Raw genomic sequence first — 18238 nt, forward strand, 5'->3', positions numbered from 1 at the left:
ATATGGATGGCGGTGTCTAGCAGACACCGCCATCCATATTAAACCCTTTCGGGTGGAAAAGCGGCGGACAGTCTTCTCGTCCGCTGCAGTACCCCTGCCATACTGATATGGCAGGGGTTAATTGGCATGTGGGTGGTGTAGTATAGCGGGCGGATCGCCACCACCGTTTGGGCGATGGCGATCTGCCCGCCATACTAATAGACCCCTTAGTGTTTTCTGATAAAAGGGTGTGCTTTCTACTATGGGAAAAGCTACTTTTAAGAGGCATATATCTAGTGGGAAGTCTAATACGGCCCATTACTACAAGTGGAATGTACTCCATAAAATGTTACCACTTCAAATATAACCTCCAAAGTGGTGGTACATTTTTAGAGCCTCCATCTGTGGTACTTCTCAGAATGTAAAGGACAGAAGGCGTACCCTTTTGTGTAAGCCTACTACCAATTTCAGGCACACCTTCACAGAAGTAACTCCAAAAGACATCTGGATACAGTGGTGGGGCAGTCACCCTTGATTGGCAGAAGATCCACCACCATGTCATACAGAGCTACATCGAACCCAGGTGGAGTAAAGATTTAGCCGGAGGAATCTCTACCAGGGTAGGTGTGCCAACATGCGTACACTAAATATGGCGGATATACATTCAAATATGCGGGCAAATAATCTGTTATTCTTTGCAAATTTTCTGACACCACTGTACTCTTAATCAGTCTAGAAATTGCATACAATGTTCAGTTTTCACTTGTCCCTTTGCTTGAGGGCTCTGGTGCTGTGTAATTCCACTTCTAACCTGTGATACTGAGCTGGAACACTTGACTTTGCTGAGTTGTCTTTGCCGGGATCCTGTTCTCCACTTCGCAGTAGTAGTCCCCAGAATGAGAAGTCTGAGCGCTTTCAATGATGAAGGAAGATCCACTTGTCGGGAGGAGGTCGCTGGTTCCTTCTGCCCCACGCTTATACCATCTGTATGTAATCGGAGGTGATCCTTCTGCGGAACATGTAAACCTCAACGTATTTCCTGGAGAAACTTCAAATAAGGATCCTGCCGGCTGGACAACAGGTTTAGTCACAGCAACTACAATGTCAAAAAAGAAGAAAAGGTTAATTAAGATATCAAGAAAACTGAAAACAAGACTTTTTTCATTTTCTATGGTTGTAGCCTGTATCCACTCCCTCCAGATTAGTCATTACAAATATGGTATTTTTCTTACTTTAAATAATTGCATGAAAAACTGTAATATTGAGAAGTCCCCAGATATTTTAGTAGTAGCTCTAGAGTCAGTGTCTCGGTTACAGCCCCACGCGGGTTTTGCACAGTGCCCACACGCTATTGGGCATAATTTGTGTAATTTGCTGTAGCGTAATGACATGAAATCACAGTAAAAATAACTAAGATTACATAGAGTTAATTGTGGAGCATACCCAACATTTAGCTCTATTTTCTTGGCGCAAAATGGACCTTCGTGCCCATAATGGACCCGAGGATGTGTTTTGCGCTATGAAAATTAGCACTAAATGAAACTGCACAGGAACAGCAGCAGCTTGTGCTCTGTTCCTGTGCTCTTGCAGTAGGCATATTTTCCCCAAATTACTTTGAATAACATGAGAGGACACAATTGTGTAATTTTTCGTCATTTTGCGTCACAAGAGTACCACAAAATTCTCAAAATGACTTTAATTACTCCAGCATCATTAGAAGTTCAGCCAGGGCCAGTCTATATAATAACAGCCTGATTTTTGAGGATACGATGAATGTACTATTACAGCACAAAGGAGTCATTCACACAATTTCACAGAACTCAGTAGCAGGACCGGAAGGGGAAACCAAAAGCAGCCCTGGCAAAAATGGTAAAACCAGCCCTGCTCCTTTTGCCTCCTCTTGCTCTCATTAATATTCATAAGCCACACTATAGGTGGAGGAGGGAAGGCCTTTAGCCACTCCCACTCACCTTGCAACTCTCAATTTGCAGATTGCAGGTCACAATGATCATTGTGAACCACAGTGCTTTTTTGCTTATCCTTACGTCACGCTGCATTTGCAGAGGCATTGTGCAGCAACGCCTATACAAGTGCAAAACGACATCAGCGCATGTGACTTAGTGGCTCAGACAAGTTTAGGTGGTCCAGTTGATCACGCATTACTCTTGCATGGTTTTATGCAAGGCTCGAGTTGAGGTACCACGCGGGTGGACGGCGTCCCCCCACTTATTTTACCGGGAGCTCGATAACTGGAGCAAATGGAGCCACACATTCACTCTTTGGCCTCTCTGGGGCAAGATCGGAGCTCATTCAGAACGCTGCTCACGTGCTGGCTTCTCTGATGCAATCACATCTAAGGGGTAAGCGAGGGGAGGCAATGAGTCTGATGGTGCAAGCCACCTTTCGTGACGTCACTTCCTGTCATTACGTCAGCGTCCCCCCACTTCTTTTTTTAGGACTTGTGCCCTGGTTTTATGCATCACATTTCCTGCATGTTCCATCAGCATCCGCCAGCAAATATTTAATTCACGGAGCTTTGGCGACTGGATGATTGGATTTTGTGAATAATGGGTCAATGAGTTGCAGTTGTTTCTGACTGAAGTTGTACGGGAGGAGACAAGGTGTAATTCTGCACAGTAGAACATGCAACTGATAGATCTTAGAGCCTTTTACTTTCTGCCGAGAATGAAACACCAGAAGGAGCATATATCATTTGGTGATGAAGAATCCAGACATGTTGCTGCTCCAAGCATTTACAAATTGGCGGGTAGTCGCTGGGACCTATGATGGTAATGTACACCTTGCTGCACCTGCCGCTAAACACCATAAACATTTTAAACAGCTAAAGACTTCAGGAGTAATAATTGGTAGCAGACAGGCAATAGCAATGTCACTGCCAGTTTTACAGGCATTTTAATAATACTAATAATTATTATTTGAGTATATAAAATAATTATTAGTGGTAATTATGGTAATTATCATATCATATTTATTAAAGCAGATTGATATTAAATATACTACTACTAATAATGATGATAATAATTCATTATTAATAATAATAATTGTTAGTTCTGGCACCCTTGGTGTGGTGTTACCCTACATTTTTCCCTTCACCGTCCTGTTTTGCTGACTTCAGGACTCTGCTCACTTTACCACTGCTAACTAGTGCTAAAAACATGGTAGAATTGGCTTATAATCAATTGGAACATTTAATTTACTTGTAAGTCCCTAGTAAAGTGGCAATGCCTGTGCCCAGGGCCAGTAATTAAATGCTGCTAGTAGGCCTGCACCACTGATTGTGCCACCCACTTAAGTTGCCCTTTAAACATGTCTCAAGTCCACCATTGTAGACTGTGTGTGATGTTTAAACACTGCCATGTCAACCTGGGAAAACAAACCTTTTGCCCTCCCCAAACTCTCCTTTTTAATACATATAAGTCACCTTTCGGGGATAGCCCAGAGTGCAGGGTTCAGTGTATTTAAAATGTTGGACATACATTTTTTTGTTTTACATATACTGGTAGAGAAAACCTCAAATTAGTTTTTAACTACTGCAAGACTATCCTATATGATTACATTGGAGTTACCTTATTACATTTAATAAGTGATAATTTCATAATAAGAGCAGGTAACCAGTTCATGTTGGTGTTATTCAAATTGTAATGAAAAATCCTCTCTCATAGTGAAGTCGGATTTCAAATTACAATTTTGTAAATTACACTTTTAGAAAATTGGCTTTTTCCTGCTTTTGACTTTTAGTGCCTGCAGCCTGTGATCCCTAAGGTAGACTCTGGATAGCCGCAAGGGCAGGGTGCAGTGTAGTTAGAAAGTTGGACATAGACTTTTGAGTTTTACATATCCTGGTGGTGAAAAACTCTTACATTTGTTTTGCACTACCGCCAGGCCTACCTATCCTATAGGATAACAGTGGAGTTAACTTATTACATTTTATATGTGTAATTTTCAAATGGGAACAGGCGACCATTTCATATTTGGTGTCTCTAGAATTGGAATTTAAAATCCTAACTTTTGGTGAAGCCGGAATTTAAGGTACAGTTTTGAAAAATGCCACTTTTAGACAGTTGTTATTTTCTTGCCTTAGTCATATGGTGCCTGTAATCTGTCTCTGAGTCTCATGGCTGGGTCTAGCTGACAATTGGGCTTTGTGCATTCCTCCTAGAAAGCTCCACACAGTAGGGAGCTTAGGTGTGCCTGGATGGGCCATCACTGGCCGGGTGGGAGAGCGGAGGTGTGCACAGCCCTACTCACACCTGAATAGGCTGTGTACTGCCTTCACACAAAGGGCTGCATACCCCCTGTAGTTAGACTGGAACCAGGACAGGGGACACAAGAAGCCTGTGGACTTCAAAGGGAAACCTCTAGAGGCTTCTCTCACTTCAAAGGAAAGCCCAAGTATAATTATTGGACCTCAAACACCAACTCTTCAGTACACTGCTGGACCTGTGGAAATTCTGCCTGAAAGAGGGAATGCTGTGCTGCTTAAAGGACTGCCACTCTGCTGGACAGTTGCCCTGCTGGACTACTGACTTGCTAGACTTCTGCCTTGCTGGATTGCTGCCTTACTGCCCTCCTCAGTCAGAGGGATTTGGACCTGTACCTGAACCCAGAACTCCAAGAGTCACTTCAAGGACTAGTTTCCTGGCCTCCTTTCCAGTGCCACAAGCGGATAACAACTCACAGCCACCTGAACCAGCACCCAGATGCAGCTGAAGCCACCTCCGACCCCCAAGTGGTGCCCCTCAGGTCATTGTCCCTTGGTGGGGCCTCAGATATGCTGAATTGAAGTTATTGTGCTCTTTCTGACCGTGAATGGTTGTTGGTACCAAATGGTGTTGGTACCAAAACCCTGTCACTTGCACAGTCCACCAACGCGAAGTTACGTCTACCCAACTCTTCATGCTACAGCATCAACCATTTGCAGAGAGTGCCAACCGAAGCACCGACAAGCCTGATTGTGATGAGAACAGTAAGAACTCTCCATGAAACCAGGCCTTCTCTTCACTCTACATCGACAACTGTCTGTGGCGCTTCTCTGCTCCTCATGGCCTCCTCCACCGCGAAAGGACTCTTTGCACTGGACTGAGAAGGTAACATTTCGGCGGGATTAACCTGGTCTCTGTATCCGACCCATGGTCCATAGCAGTTAGTTTGAACTTGTGACTTTATCCCAGTATCGCATGACCAGTTAGCAGGTATTGGCAGTTTTGGCTTTTTGATAGTATTTTCACTTACATTTTCAAAACTGCATATTTCCGGTTCTACTGATTTAATTTTTGTCATTTTGGTATTGAATTATTTATAACATTCTAGTCTATTTCTCTAAATAAGTGTAAGATTTTTCTTTTGTAATATTTTTACTTTATCACTGTTTGAAGTGCTGCATAAATACTTTATGAAATCAACAAAGGAGTGTATTTGCATAAAAGGAAACAGAAGAGTAAGCATGTATCAACATTCACAGTATAAGTTTCCTGTCAGAGAAACCAACTTAAGGTTATTCAGAAGGCCCTCGCTCACCAACTTAGTTGGTGACATGCTTCATCACCGGGCCCCACCAGGAGTGGCCGAATGCCACTCTAGTGTGCTGCAACGGCAGTTTACTGTGGAGCTGGTTAAGTGATTAGTGAAGGGTGAGTTTAGTGAGTTAAAAATGTCCAGATTGTGTCAAAAAAGTATTTTATTAGTTTTGGCAATTGGACATGAATAAAAACAAAAGTGTAGGATAAAGGACTAGATTAAAAGTCCAACGTTATCCCAGAGGTGTGGTCAACATTTTTCTGCCTATGTGTGAGCATTTAGTCAGGCTTTCATCAGGACCAATGGTGAACCCCGTTGGTATGGGCGCGCTAAGGCCCACCCTGACCAAGGGTTACTAGTGATAAAAAGGTATTAAAAACACTTTGTGTAGATTCCTTCAAAAATAGAGAGGTACCAAGTTTATTAGGAGGTACAAACAATCAGTGCACCATGGGTCACGGGAGGGGGGTGATAGCGATTCGGCACACCGCCCTTTACGCTAGGCACCCGTTTGAAACCTGCGTGATCCCTTTCTTCTCCAGACCCCGATGATCATCGCAAACATGAATCAACATTCATAGTGTAAGTTTCCTGTGAGAGAAACCAACTTAAGGTTATTTCAGACCCCGATGATCATCGGGGTCCGGAAAAGAGAGGGATCACGCAGGTTCCAAAAGTGTGCATAGCATAAAGGGGGGGTGCCAAATCGCTACCACCCCCCTCCCGTGTCTGTTGTTTTTCTCTCTCCAAATGCTGCCAATAACAGGTGGCATTATCCCAGTGGTAATTGTTGCTGGTGATGCTAACACCACTGCAGCCATTACCACCAGGGCCCGCTTCGAAGCTCAAGCCTCAGGACCGGCTCAGAAGGCTATGCATCCATTGATGAATTCACTGTGTTGTCTGAGGATCACCTGATAAACCTTCGCAGAAGTTTAAATAATACCAATAGTCCTTTTACTGCAGTTGAACCATTTATAGGATCTGTAAATGACAGGTTGTACTATTACCTAAGCTAATGGTATATAAGTTATCAAACTTAGAAGGCTTACAATTGGAGTTTGCCATTACTTGATCTGAATTCAAGGCAGGGGGGGTCATACACAGGTGCCAAAAATGAGCAATGATGTATTTGAGACACCTTTCTACATAAATATTGGTTTGTGCTTTTCATAACAGAGTTTTTGTCACCCACCTCATTACTATATGTTTTATTAACTTAAGAAGGATGAAAGAACAAGTCATACATGGCTAGACTCAAATCTATTATATGCATGTATGTTTGTGAAACATGTGTAGCACACACCTAGCCAAAAGGTAAAGGAGTACTCTACAGGCTCAAAGGCAAAGATGAAGTCAAGAAGTGATTGAGGGGTAACTGGTTTCTGGTGGCAGAATGAGACCGCTTCTGTGTCAAGATGTAGTGTTCTTAAAGAGTTCTACAGTCACAAGGATGGCTATTTTTGATATTTGATCATTGCGTGACATCCCTACTGTCAGGAGCTCCCTGTCCTGTCTGGTATCTTGGCACCCTCAGGGGTCCCTAATGGCTCACGTTTATGTCCACTAAGTTGTTTTGTTTTTTCCTTTTCTTGCCACTGTCAATGTTTGTTTCTTTTGATTATGTTTGTTGGTGCCATTGCTTGTTTTGGGTGCTACCAACAGTGTCACATTATTGGACATGTGCACCTGCCATGCTTATGGGTGTGGCTGAGGCACCTGGCATGCTTATGGACGTGGCTAGCCATGTGTGGTTCACTGCCACTAAGCTGGCTATAAAAGCTCAAGCCTTGCACCTGTCAGTGCTTGGCTTAATCTCCTAGTTCCCACTTCACCCGGAGACTGCTTCTGTCACCTCTTCAGGATTTCCTACTTCACCATTGTACAGAAGCACGTGCCGGTCCAGGACTGCAGCAAGTATCAGACAGCTAAGTGCAATGCGCTTTAAGGCAGCATGTGACTTTTGATTCAAGACTATGGCATTTATCTATTTGTTTTGCGATTAGTGCTTGGGGTCATTTTATGGGTAAAACATTTCATATTTGTATTACGCTAAGCGCTTGGAGTCATTTTATGTTTGAACTCATTTCATATTTGTATTCAGCCAAGCGCTTGGAGTCATTTTATGTTTGAACTCATTTCCAAATTCTGAGAGTTTCGTTTCTACACTATTTGCATAGAACTTTGATATTAAGACGAATATTGTGATCTTGATATCACACCTTGAGCATGGAAGCATCCTGTTCCCCCTCTGATCATCACATTGTATGTACACTGGCTTATGTACACCTTTGGGACTGTTCCTAGATGTGAATATTTGTTTACGGGTGTTTTATGCAAACAAAACGATGTGTCTAGGTGCCATTTGTTACCTGGCTGTAGATGACACATAATCATAGCCTGTGATTCCTTTTTGGCAGCATTGTTCTTAGAGAACTATTATTTGGATTGTATTCTCCTTCAACCTACAGATAAATTATAAGAGAGTATCTCAGCTCCTCTTGAGAACCAGGGGGCAGATTTATGATGGCCTTGCGCCTCCTTGCGCCGCAATTGCGTCACTAAATGTGACGCAACGGTGGCGCAAACAATGCGCCCTATTTACAATGTGACGCATCTAAGAGATGCGTCACGTTGGAAAGCCCTGCGCCATAAGGAGGCGTTCCTGCGCAGTGGGGGGCGTTCCTGCGCAGGAACGCCTCCTAAAAGTGGCTGAGTGATATCTATGAGATTTCACTCAGTCACTTTCTACGTCAATTCCTTACGCCTGCTTGAAGCAGGCGTAAGGATGACGCACCATGCATTGAATAGGTGGCTCCTGTGCATTGCAGGAGTCATGTCGCACTTGTGACATGACTCCTGCAATGCGTCGCCCATACGTCGAGAGATGCGTCACGCATCCTCACTGCCTTGCACCATGGTGCGCCGCATCATAAATGCGGCGCACCATGGGTGGCGGAGCAGTGGCGCACTGTGGCGCATGTTAACTGGCGCATCCCTGGGGATGCGCCAGTTAACATAAATCTGCCCCCAGGTGATTAACATAACTCGCTTATAATGAATGTTCTGTGTTGAGTGCGCCTTGGTGACCCAGAAGTGTCTCTGTACTCATCTGTTGCATTTCTTATTTTACAGAGAGACGCAAGTCCTTAAAAAGGGTGACCTTACTCTTAAAATAGATCCCCTCAAGGATGCTGGGCTGGATTAGGCTGTGTGGAGCAGCAGTTTTCTCATTTTCTCGTCCTGTTCCCCTTCCCTTTTTGGGCACCAGCTGGGACTCCTGTAGCGAGTTCAGTAGGGCCGAGAGGTGCTCTAGGAGGAGAGATCATCGCTCCTGCAGACAACCTGAACTTCAGGTGAGTGGCTGGGCCACAGTCTTACACCTATTTAAGGTGCTCATTTCTCCTGTCCTGTGGAAGATCTGGTGATATATTTAGATTTAGGGGTCCAAACATTGACAATCATAATGGTTTTGGACAGTTACAAACTCCATATGTATGTGGAACCGCAATAATTGATGAAGCTTTAGCTCGACTAGATGGTTAATTTTACATTTAGCTTATCTTTAATATTATTCTTTTGCTGTGCAATTTTCCACTGTGGTAAATTATCACCTTTTTGTGCTGGTTTCTTCATTTGGAGAACCTTAGCTGCGTCTTTTTGTTTAAAATGAAGCTTATGGATTATGCTTTCAATGTATTGATGGTATATAAATGGATCTGTACCATATACTCTCTTTTCCACATACACTTGCATTGTGCCTTATTTACAAACATGTTTCCTAAGTTATTCAGAAAGAACAATTGTTTTGGACAATATTACATATCGAGATTCTTGAGGAATACTGGGTGTGCCCCTTTTTACCTTGATGATTAAGGAATTGGCTAGATTTTAGACAATATGTTTTATCTTCTACAGAAGGAAGATTTCAAAGCATTATCAAACGAAATACAGTTAAAGTAGTTAGTACTTTCAAAATTTGCACAGCATCTTTCTACGTTATGAAGTTAGGGGCAGATTTATCAGTTTTGCATTGCTCTTGCGCCATGCAAGACGACGTAGGGCGACACAAAACCTAGAATCAGATTCACCAAGCCACGCAAGACCAACCGTCGTGGCCCTGCGTGGGTTGGTAAATCTGGTGTAACAGAAAGCAGCACAAGTCGCTGCCTGTGTTACACTGTGTGGTGGAGGCGTTACATGGGTAGAGTATGGGTGTTGCCAAGCATCCGCCTATGCATTCTGGGGCATTCCCAGATTTGACAACACCGGTAGAACTGGGAATGCATCAGAATTGTATGCCTTCCGACCAGAGGTGCAATGAGGAGAACTATCTTTATTTCTCCTCATCGTTTCCTCTTTCTAAGGGCCTAATTGTGAGTGACTTGTTAAATTCCATCCTGTGCCCATACCCCTGTTTACGCAAGGCAGGGAATTACAAGTGTGGTTTTATTTAACGTATCCAATAATTATCAAATGCCTTAAACAGACCCTCCAGGATTTCGCGATTTGCAAAAAAAAATCGCGAAATCGGCAGTATTGTAAAAATGCCGCGATTTTACTAAACTGCCCGCGAAATTCGGAAAAATGTTATCTTTTTATTTTTTTGGGGACACTTAACTGTTGAAATGATGAATGATGAGCAATGTAATGGTGAGCCAAATACTGCACAATGCTTAGGAATACAAAACTATTTTGCAGAGAAGTTAATACTGAACAGCTATCGACCACACTCACTCCTCTGTCTGCTCTGATTGAATCAAGCCACAGGCTGGTTTCAGAGCAGTAGTTTAAGGCATACCAGAGTCCTCCGTCGGGCACCTAGAGGCAGGTAAAACTCCATATGAGCCCTGCGCGGGTGTAGGTGTTAATTTGTTACCAGAGTTACACAGAGAGGGAGCCATACGGGAAGAGGTAGCTTTTCCATTTGGAAACAATTTTCCTGGTAGAGAAACAAAAAATGCTAAATAACAAATGCACATTTGTGTCACATTTATGCATGCACGAAGTTAATTCTGATTGCATTTACAGACTGAAGGGCACATCTGAAAGGACAGTACAGCTGGAGAGGCGCATCTGTCAAGCTGGTATAGCATGGGTAATCTAAACCAGATGCCAGTGCCCCTCTGAAAGGCAAGTATGGCTGAAGCAGAGTGGGAAACATAAGGCAGAATTTGTAATGGCCACTGAAACGTTGGCAGTTAGATGCGCCACTGAATTGAAAGTAGGACTGAGGAAGAGCACGTCACACTTAAATCCTAAAGGGCAGTATCAACGAGGCATACTATTACATCTCAGGCATGTGTTTGAAAGGCTGGCTAATATGTGGAAGAGTCAGTTACATGTTACATGTTCAGCCTCGAAGCAGATAGGCGTGAAGAAGGGTCAGTCACTAGTTAGGTGAGTAGGACAGAGGTTGTGGATGTAGGGCTGGGGCACAGGAAGTTGCATGCAAACTTCACTTTATGAATGACAGAGTGCTGACAGATTTGGTCACATCAGGTGTGTTTGTGAAAGATCAGTAGGGCTGGGATAGAATCAGGCACCGGCTGTGGGTACATATGATAATCCAGTAGAACTTGGGAAATGTCAGTTCTGTCTCAGGAACACTACTGGTCGGCAGACAGCTCACAGAGACTCAGTCACAAGTCAGTCTTCCCTTGACGGATAGGCATGGCAGGGGCAGAGTGTTACGCATGCAACTCTGAGGGACCAATAGGGCTGTAGAGAAATCACTGGATGTCCTTAAGAACAGGTACAGCCATGCCTAAACAAGAATGCCAAATTCAATAGGTTTGGCTTTTGGGGAGGACATGCATTTAGAAGGACACATACATTAACAGACAAAATATGATGTACTCACTTCCATGGTGTCACAGAGTCCAAGACATACACTACCCACGAATGATGAAAACTCACCAACACACATTGACAACACTTTGTGTTTGTGGGTGCATGAATTTGTCTAAGAGAATCTTGCACTGCTGATGTCTGTGTGGTACTAATTTTTGTGTGTGCAGGAAGCGTGCACTTCTGGTGCTCATACAGTACCGCTTCTATTTGCGTGGGTAACGGTGCATACATGAGCACTAGAACAACCCAGGGAGAAATACAGCTTCCTCCCACGAGGCTAGGACTGGAGCTGTACTCCTGTAGAACTGCAGACACTTTAAACATGCCTATTTCAAAGTAGAATACTCTGCTAAAACAGTTTCCATTGATTTCAGGCTGAAAAAGAATGATTATAAGTAAAATAAATTGCCGCAAAAATGCCGCTAAATTTCCATATTTGTGCCGCTAAACTTCCACATTTGTGCCGCTAAATTTGCTAATCCATGCCGCAATATCCTGGGAGGTCTGCTTAAATAACCCAACATTCATAACATTTTGGCACGTCAAACCTAACAAAATTTAACAGGTGAAATCATATGGTATTTACTGTTTCATGTGGATTTTGGTCCTTTAAACACTACAATCAGCATGTTATTCCCCACAAACTCATAATAGGTGTTATTTATCATGTCCGATAAAGAACGTACTGCGTGGTAACTTTATTTATTAGGAGCGATAAATAACACCTCATCTCGTAATCAGGCCCTAAGTGTACTGCAGCACACTTAGAAAGAGGGAAATGCCTTTAAGGATTGTTTTTGTGCAGGAAAGTGTACCTTTCTGCAACAAACAGTCCCGCCTGCAAAACAGGCACCCTTGCAGTATGACACAAGGGTGCCTGCATTGGGGCTAAGCTGCACTGAGAGCGCCTACACAAGGAGAGGACAGGAATGTGCCATATAATGGTAAATATGGGGCATTTCTGCCCTCTCCCTTGAAAACAGTGCAGCAAGTTGTCTTGCTGCCTTCTGTGTAAAATGATAAATTATGGGACTTGGTTTTGATTTAGTAAAAAGGCTTAACCTTCCCAATGCCTTGACCACTGAGGAACACCGCTTTCTTTGGCCATGCCTCTCGCTCACGTGGGCTCTATCTTGCCACATGCCACTGCTCCAGTTGACTCCCACCCTGTACTCTTTAGCAACCTTCAAATCCCACCCCTTCCTACCTTGCATCTTTGCTACTTCCACCTACCTATCGTACTGAATCTTCTTGAAGTACTGAGTTGCTTCGAAGTTAGGTTTTTGCTAAATCAGTCACACGCATACAGGAAGTTAATTATCCATTTCTTTGGAGTTTAAGAATCCTAGCACAAGAAAGCTTGGCTCACCAACCGAGGGTGAATACCTCGTCACTCCTGACTTCTTAGACCTCATATATTCGGAAACTGCTGCAGATAATGTTAAACCTCTTAAAAAGCATGTATGTGTTTTTTTTCTCACATTGGCCACGTTTTTAACAGATTTACTTATTTGCTTTGTGTTGGTCAGGTTTACAACAGTTTTATTCCCTCTTATGATAAAATTATTTTTTTGCGTCTTTTACCGTTTCCTCCACCCTGACGAGATTCACAAATCTCTCTGTTTTCCGGTGCTGTATTTCTGAGGGTGGTATCTCTGCACTTGGACGATCTAGGTTTCATTGACTGTCTCAAGTAGAGCTCCTGAACTGGTGCCACTATTGTTTAATGAAACAAAAAGGATTTATCTTCATTTCTGACATTGCTCAGCGTTTTAACCGGTTGTTTTCCCAGGATCAGGTTTTTCAGTTTTCTTTCTCCCTGTGTTAGAATTGTATTTAAGTTCTTCTTACCGCTGTCAATATTCACCGATGTCTTTTCTTTCTGGTGCCATCGTTCTGACGGTGGTGCATCTGCGCCTCTGTGGTCTAGTTTTCATTGACCACCGTGATGGTTCTGGGTGGGTGGGCGAAGCCCTACCCTCCCAGAAATATCAGGCTGGTGATATGGTCCGAAAACAAACGACTTAACCCCTTCGGTGCTCATGATGAGCTCAGCTCGCGGGGCAGGGCTAAGTTAGGGTTCTTGGGCAATGGATAACGGGGTTGAGGTGCCATTTTGAATTAGCCTGCCCCGGTTGTCAGGGATAGAGTTAGGTTTGTGTAGGTTGTCTGGCTTGGGAAGCAGCATGGCTGTTCCGGTCGACGTGCAGCAAGCGCTGCTTGTGTTGCTGCAGGTGGGCAGGTCTGACCTGCTGGCAGATGGGGCACTGGTTCAGGTGGGCATTACTCAAAGCAAAGACCTGCGGGTGGAGTGGCGGCAGCCGTTTTGGCTTGTGCCTCGCCCGCCCGCGAGGTATAACCAGATGGGGTACGAGTGGGTGGCGGGAAGCGGGCTGGTCGTTTGTTACAGCCTGTGGTTTCGCAAAGCAGTGAGGGCTGAGATGCAGGGTAGGGCTGGGGCACGGCCAGAGTTGCTCCGGTCGCAAGGCCGGTGCGGGTGGGGGGAGTCCCAAAGAAGTTGGTGGGAGGGCAGGGCAGAGGACGGGTTCACAGTGTGCAACCCAAGTTTAGGCCCCTACCTATTGTTGACTGGCAGAGGGAGGCAGTTTCCGTGGGCGAGCCCTAGGGCAGGGAGTTGGTGCTTCCTCATGACTTGGGCCTGCACACTGTAGTGCAGCCTGAGGGTGTGGTGACGCCGTCAGTCCACGAGGACCTTGGGTGGCGTGACACATCACTGGGAGGGGTTTTCTATGATAAGGGCCTGCCGCTGGACCTCTCCAGTCCGCGAAGGCAGGCCCTGATTGAGAGGAGTGTTGATGAGGCAGGATTGGAGAGAGGGGTTTGTCAAAGGGGGTAGTGGGGCCCCTGAAGTGTACATGTTGGTGCTTGGGGTCAAGGGGAGGCCATTGCTCTGGAGGTTGGAGGTTTGTACCAGGGGCTTGAGGTCAGGCAGGGAGAGAGTGATGTCCGGGCATTACCAGTGGGGGCGGAAGTGGGTGGTGCTGTAGCTCTGGGGGAGCGGGGGTCTGGTGGTCTGGGATAGTGGTCATACCTACCCTCCCACTCCAATCAATGGTTTGGATGGGGGCGGAGGCTTTCCAGGATGGGGTTCGAGGGTGGTGGGTGTGATGTCATCTTCCCCCTTCTGTTTTGGTGGTGCAGGCAGGGCAGGGACAGCTTGGTGCCAACCGGGGGTTGGAGGTAGGTGTGGGTTATTGGTTGCGGGCAAGTCAGTCAGGAGGGTCTAGTGCGGCCTGTCCACCCTGGCCCAAAGACAGGGCCTGCGTCGCTATGGCTGGCCGTGGGACAGTGGGGGACCTGAGTCAAGCAAGCCAAGACCAGGAGGGTGCGTCTGCCTGGCGAGAATATGACCCTTCGCAGACGTTATTCCCGGAGCAAGTTGGAGATGGGGGGATGGGTGTTGGGGAAGTGCCGGGCATGAGTGCGCAGTGTGTGGATGGTGGAGTTGGGGGCTGGGACTTGGATTATGATGAAGAGGAATTGGAGGAGGGTGAGATTGTGGATGATGGTGAGCTGTTGGATGGGGGTGACTGTGAGGATGAGTGGTGGGCAGAACCTCAGACAAGTAGAGGACGGGGTGTGCCTAACCGGAGGGGTAGTGTTGGTGTCTTACAGGACATGGTGACAAACACACTGGCGAACCGGAGAGAGAGAGCAGTGGCAGCAGCACGGACGGCCTCGGAGCAGGCCCCGATCTTGAAGCCAGGTAAGGTTGGCATGACGCGAAAGGAGAGACAAGGCGGTTTTACGGAGGTAGGGGTTCAAGCAGCGGGAAGTGAGGAGGAAGCGCAAAAGAAGGGTGGTCCTTGGCTGAGGAAGGGTAAGTATGCGCAGGATCAGGGTACAGGTATGGACTCAAGGGTGGATTCAGCGCAAGCCACAGAGAGCACTGAAACGGAGGTGGGGAGGAGGATAGCAGAACGAAAAAGATGCCATATATGGGGATCACTAAACCTTTGGGGGTGCATTTGATGGCTGCTACTAAAGAGTGGATTTGAAAAGGGGAATTTGTGGAGTTATTTAAGTTACTGCATCAGGAGATACGGGCAAAAGAAGGATCAAAGCAGGAGGAGTACGAGCTATCACGTAGGCCCAGGGTGCCTATTAACATCGAAAGTTGTACAGCGGATTTTCTCATATATGCAAGCTATACTGTGAGAAACATCAAGAACGGTGCATTGCCCTGTTCATATATTTGGATGTAGTGCGGAAGGCAGATGACTTTTGGAGGGTGGGTGTGGGAGTGTTATGATGAGGAATTTCGGTCACGACTAGCAGACAAGGAGGATGGGTGTGGGGGCAATTGGATTATGAGTTGTTCTTGAAAACTATGACAACGGAGAGGCCAGCCCCATCAACTTATATGGCAAGTGGCTGGCCGGTCATCAACAGGTCCTTTCAAGGGCATCCCACCCAGACATGGCTAGGTATGGTAGGTCGGGGACAGTCAGCGATGGCTGGAGCATGCTAGGCATATAATAGGAGACAATGTTTGCAGGAATATTGTAAATACCACCACAAGTGTTCAACATCTGGTGGCAAGCACATACTTACCCAGTGTGGCATCCAGGGAGGGTTTGTGGGGTCGCAAGCTGCCGATGGGAGACAGTGGACTGGTTTCAGTGACCGGGGACCGGGCAGGGGTGGTCAGGGTTCCATGGGAAAAGGCATGTAGACCAGTTAAGTTGGACTGCTTGGACAGATGGCTTGTCATGCTGGAGTCTGAACGGGAGAGGGAATTGTTGTTTACAGCTTTCCAGTTTGGTTTTCGTTTGTGTTATGAGGGTCATAGTGGGCGGAGAACTTGAGATCAGTCAGAAAGTTAGCGAGGGAGTTGTCGGAGGATAGAATGGAAGGGCCGTTTTCGAACTGGCGCCTGGTAAATTTGAGGATTTCACCTATTGGGGTGGTGCCCAAGCAGGAGGTGGGTGAGTATCACCTCATCCATCACCTTTCTTGGCCTGTGGGATTTTCGGTTAATGATTTCATTCCTGAATGGTGTAGTAAGATGCAATACTCCTAAGTTAACACGGCGGTTCAGTTGGTCTACAAGGTTGGGAGGTTGCCCTTATGCCAAAATGTGACATCAAATCAGCATTTCGCTTTCTCCTGGTTCACCCCACGGACCATGGGTTGTTGGTCATTCAGTTTGATGGGCTGTTTTTTGTGGACAAGGCTTTGCCAATGGGATGTTCAGTTTCTTGTTCTCTGTTTGAGGCATTTAGCCATTTTTTCAAAAAAATGTTGTCCACATGGCTGGAAAAGAAGTGATGACTCACTATTTGGATGATTTTTTCATTCATGGTTGGGGCTCCATGTTCCGCGGATTGTCAGGAGAGTTTGCGGTTGTCTAATGCAGGACTTGGGGGTCCCTTTAGCTCCCGAAAAGACGGTGAGGCCTGTTCAGATGATTACCTTCTTGGGCGTGGAGCTGGATTCATGGGACAAGAGGGAGAATTGTCTGCCTGAGGAGAATAGGCATTGTTTGGAGCTTTTGGATGCAGTGTTGACTAAGTCAAAAGTCCAGGTCAAGGATGTGCAGATCGTGTTAGGGCACCTGAATTTTGATTGTCATGCGGTCAGGTCTGGCAGGACATTTTGTAGGAGATTGGGATGGGCACTGTCTGGGGCCTCAATGCCGCATCACAGGTCTCCGGAAGCTTGTTTCCGGTCCAGAGAAGACATGGCTTGGCAGTTCGGGCTGGACTGTTCCCATGAGGCACAGGGTCAGACTGATTTGCATATAGCCATGTCTGAACTGGAGTGGCAGAGTGGGCTAAAGAACGGTGATGGATTAAACCCAGATCTTTTGACTGGGTGTGAGTGTTTGATTGATTCAGATGCTCCGTCCATCACCACCCCCTTTTTGTACCGCTTTTGGCCGCCATAAGTGTGGCAGGGTATGCTCAGACGCGAGTCCCTTGCTCACTTTGCCACTGGATTCAAGCAAGCCGGGCTGAAGACGGCTGGAATGCCAGAAACCGGTCCCCAGCAGCTTGTTTCCGGTCCAGGGAAGACATGGCTTGGCAGTTCGGGCTGGACTGTTCCCATGAGGCACAGGGTCAGACTGATTTGCATATAGCCATGTCTGAACTGGGGTGGCAGAGTGGGCTAAAGAACAGTGATGGATTAAACCCAGATCTTTTGACTGGGTGTGAGTGTTTGATTGATTCAGATGCTCCGTCCATCACCACCCCCTTTTGTACCGCTTTTGGCCACCATAAGTGTGGCAGGGTATGCTCAGACATGAGTCCCTTGCTTACTTTGCCACTGGATTCAAGCAAGCCGGGCTGAAGACGGCTGGAATGCCAGAAACCGGTCCCCGGAAGTTTGTTTCCGGTCCAGGGAAGACATGGCTTGGCAGTTCGGGCTGGACTGTTCCCATGAGGCACAGGGTCAATCAATCAATCAATCAATCAGGAGTTTGTTAAAGCGCGACTACTCACCCGTAAGGGTCTCAAGGCGCTAGGGGTGGGGGGGGTTGAGGGGGTGCAGGTTCCATTCCATCAAGGAGGGGGTCTGTCGAAGAGCCAGGTTTTGAGGTTTCTTGCGAAGATGGGGAGCGATGTTGTCTGTCTGAGGTGGAGCGGAAGGGCGTTCCATGCTTTGGCCGCGAGGAAGGAGAAGGAGCGGCCTCCCGATCTGGTCTTTCTGGTGCGGGGGACCACAGCGTAGGAAAGCTGGGCTGATCGTAGGGTCCTTTGGGGTGCGTGGAATTTGAGTCGGCTGTTCAGATATGCTGGTCCGGTGCCGTGGAGGGCCTTGTGTGCGTGGGTGAGCATCTTAAAGGTGATTCTCGCCTCGACGGGGAGCCAGTGGAGTGTGCGCAGGTGCTGGGAGATGTGGC

The 18238-nt window shown here is 46.3% G+C and overlaps 1 protein-coding gene across 3 annotated transcripts in view; it reads right to left on the reverse strand.

The window, feature by feature from the left end:
• Positions 1-18238, reverse strand: part of LOC144752190 (V-set and immunoglobulin domain-containing protein 4-like) — a 122922-nt gene that overhangs the window by 42444 nt on the left and 62240 nt on the right. For all 3 annotated transcript variants that reach the window (XR_013594041.1, XR_013594040.1, XM_078640134.1), the window contains exon 3: positions 791-1075. Coding sequence is in view for 1 of the 3 variants with exons in the window: in XM_078640134.1 (XP_078496260.1) it covers positions 791-1075 (285 nt within the window). In the remaining 2 variants the exon portion in view is untranslated. The remainder of the gene's footprint in view (positions 1-790; positions 1076-18238) is intronic.

The sequence above is a fragment of the Lissotriton helveticus genome, chromosome 4_2 (assembly GCF_964261635.1).
Source record: "Lissotriton helveticus chromosome 4_2, aLisHel1.1, whole genome shotgun sequence".
NCBI classification, from domain to species: domain Eukaryota; kingdom Metazoa; phylum Chordata; class Amphibia; order Caudata; family Salamandridae; genus Lissotriton; species Lissotriton helveticus.